The sequence below is a fragment of the Choloepus didactylus genome, chromosome 18 (genome assembly GCF_015220235.1).
Source record: "Choloepus didactylus isolate mChoDid1 chromosome 18, mChoDid1.pri, whole genome shotgun sequence".
Taxonomy (NCBI): Eukaryota; Metazoa; Chordata; class Mammalia; order Pilosa; family Megalonychidae; genus Choloepus; species Choloepus didactylus.
In genome coordinates, this window is record NC_051324.1 from 51,210,441 (window position 1) to 51,213,600 (window position 3,160).

The window sequence follows — 3,160 nt, forward strand, 5'->3', positions numbered from 1 at the left end:
TAACCTCCAGGAATCCCAGGGATTGTCTTGGCTCCAAAATGGACCTAACCACACCCTCCTCACAGGATGGTTAGGAGAGTGTAATGAAGAACCTCTCCAGAATGACTTGTACAAAGTCTGTCCACACTGGCAAGCTCTCTCCCTTCCCGTGTCCCACCTCATGACTCCTCTCCTGCTCCCATGATAGCCTGGAGGTCTTCCAGGAATAATTCTGGGTCCTACAACTGCTGAGTCTACCTACCATCTTTGTGCATCCCCAGAAGGGTTCCTGGGAGTCACCTTCAACTCCCCTCCCACAAGTTCAAGGATGGAGACCACACCGGTTTGCATCAACCAGAAAGTCAGCTTTATTAGCCCACCACCAGCAGAGGGAATGGGGAGACAGCTGGGAACCGCGCTGGGAGATCAGGGTCCTGACCCAGGCCTTGGAGAGGTGAGGCCGGCAGTGGGGCAGGAGGCTGAGGCCGGGGCAGCTCAGTTCTTGGACTGCTGGCTCTGGCTGAAGCTGGTAGAGACCTGCTCCTTGAGGATGGGCCGGGTCTGGCAGCCAGAGGAGGAAGATGAGGAGGAGTAGACAACTGTGGGAGAGAGGAGAGGAGTCAAGATGGGCCCTGGGAGGTGAGCCCATCCCATGTACACAGGCAGAGGCGCTCGAGTGCCGGGGGCTTCAGGACTCTTACCATCGCGGGAAGAATAGGACTGGCCAGAAGTGGACTGGGAGGAGGAGAGGCTGTGGGGGAGGAAGGAAAGGCAGATACGCTAGGTTTACAAGTGCAGGGAGCAATGGGCCCTGAAGGCTCCCTGGGGCACAACTGGGGACTGGGTACTCACTGGGCGTCTTCGCCCTCCAGCAGGCGGCGGTAGGTGGCGATCTCCTGCTCCAGCCGCGTCTTCACATCCAGCAGGATCTTGTATTCCTGGCTCTGCTGCTCCATCTCACAGCACAGCTGGGCCAGCTGCTCCTCCACGCTGCTGATCATCTCCTGGATCTGGGCCAGCTACATACAGTAGCAGCCTTTGGTCTCCTCCAGGCTGCTCTCCAGGGATGTTCTCTGCAAGTGGGAGAGAGAGACAGAAAACAAAAAGTCAACAGACGTGGGCACCCCCTCCCTCCAGGTCTCTGGACCTATTTCCTGAGAGGTGCATGGATTCTGACCCCACATAAATGGCTGCTGGGGCAGAAAACAGGGAGCAACATTATTCCAACACTTTGGGCCTTAGTCTCCCCATCTATAAAATGGGTACAAGGATCTCCCCTGTCCAGTCCAGGACAACACAGGGAGGCAAAAAGGGAGAGGTGGAAATGTATTGTGGCAGAGTGGAGGGGGTGGCGCCAGGACTGGTGATCTGGGGTGGGCTGGGCCCTGCGTACCATGCTGAGCAGAGACTGCAGCTCGATCTCCAGGCCCTGCAGCACCCTCCGGAGCTCGGTCACCTCACTGCGGCCACTCTGCACCAGTTCGCTGTTAGAGGCCACTTCTCTGTTCAGCTCCTCGGTCTGACATAGGAAAGGAGACCAGAAAGCGTGAGGAGCTCTGGAAGCCTCCACTGCCTGGGCAGTCCCATAGGAGGGCTGAGGAGACCAGCCCCACCTTGCTCAGGAACCAGGCCTCCGCGTCCCTGCGGTTCTTCTCTGCCAGCTGCTCATACTCGTCACACATCCTGTTCCGGATAGAGCTCAGGTCCATGCCGGGAGCCGCGTCCATCTCCACACTGACGTCCCCGCCGCTCTGACCCCAGAGGGCAAGCATATCCTAGGAAGGGGTGGCAGGAGGCAGGCAGCTCAGCACACCCCTCTCCTGGCCCTGTGAGGATCTGGGGACTCCACCAAACCAGCCTACAAGCCCAGCGCGGTCAATGGCCCACTTCCTCGTGGTTCTTCCTCAGGTAGGCCAGCTCCTCCTTGAGGCTCTCGATCTGCATCTCCACGTCGCTTCTGCTCACAGTCAGCTCGTCCAGCACCCTGCGCAGGCTGTTAATGTCGGCCTCCACGCCCTGGCGCAGGGCTAACTCATGCTCCTACCTGCAAGGACAGAGGGCAGAGAGAGCATCAGGCTCCATTCCTGAGACCTCTGGCCCTCCTGGGTGGAAGCCCCGCTCCTTGCCTCCCACCCTCAGCCCACCATGGCAGCGGCTCACTTGGTCCTGAAGTCATCGGCCACCAGCCTGGCATTGTCGATCTACAGAGTGGGCCGAGCATTCTCGACAGTGGCCGTGATGATCTGGGATGGGGGTGCAAGGACCTCAGGGAGGGAAGAAAGTAGCCTCCCCAAACAGGGGGCTAGCCCACCCTCTCCCGGCCACCCTAGAATGCCTTCCCCACCCAGATCACCCCTCATATTCCACATCCCCCCATCCTGAGCCAGGCAGGAGGGAGGCTAAAGGTGCGATGCAAGAAACCTCGCGGGGAATACGAGATTCAGGGTTCCAGCCCCAGCTCAGACACATAGATGCTAAAAAGAGACCCTCCACCAATTCTCTGGGTGACCTTGGCCACTTTCCATAGTTGGGTCTCCGTTGCCCTGTTTGTAAAATGAAGGTGCTAGAAAGAGGTTTTCTAAGGGCCACTGTGGCCCTGGCATCTCACAACGCTCCGTCCACCAGAGCCGCCTTCCCCCCAGCCCACCCACCTTGTTCCGCATGTCCTCGATGGTGTTGAAGTATGGGCTGTAGTCCCTGGTCTCGCTGGGCCACTGCCTCTGGTACCAGTCACGGATCTTCACCTCCAGGTCGGTGTTGGCCTCCTCCAGGGCACGCACCTTGTCCAGGTAGGAGGCCAGGCGGTCGTTGAGGTTCTGCATGGTGATCTTCTCGTTGCCGGAGAGGAGGCCACCATCGACACCACCAAAGTCACCTCCAAAACCTCCAACAAAGCCACCACCGAAGCCGGCACCCAGGCCACCACCATATCCCCCACCAAAGCCGCCACCCAGGGCCCCACCAAAGCTGCTGCTGCTGAAGCCGCCGCCATAGCCGCCCCCAATCCCGCAGGCGCCCCCGGAGGAGAAGCGGGAGGAGGAGACCGACAGGCCCCCGTAGGTGCTGGGAACCCGGCAGGATCCTCCGGCCAGGACGGAGGAGATGCGGCCGGAGCCACCGCCGATGCCGCAGGAGCCTTCATGGAGCTGGAGGAGGTGAACTGGCGGCTGCAGGTGGTCAT

At 59.9% G+C, this 3,160-nt stretch overlaps 1 protein-coding gene across 1 annotated transcript; it reads right to left on the bottom strand.

Annotated features, from left to right (window-relative positions):
- Positions 1 to 474: 474 nt before the first annotated feature.
- On the bottom strand, positions 475 to 3,160 carry KRT16 (keratin 16). The gene is given in 9 exon segments (XM_037808673.1): positions 475 to 578; positions 681 to 730; positions 832 to 1,052; positions 1,373 to 1,498; positions 1,593 to 1,754; positions 1,867 to 2,023; positions 2,140 to 2,222; positions 2,631 to 3,121; positions 3,124 to 3,160. Coding segments are annotated over 9 exon segments (1,431 nt in total).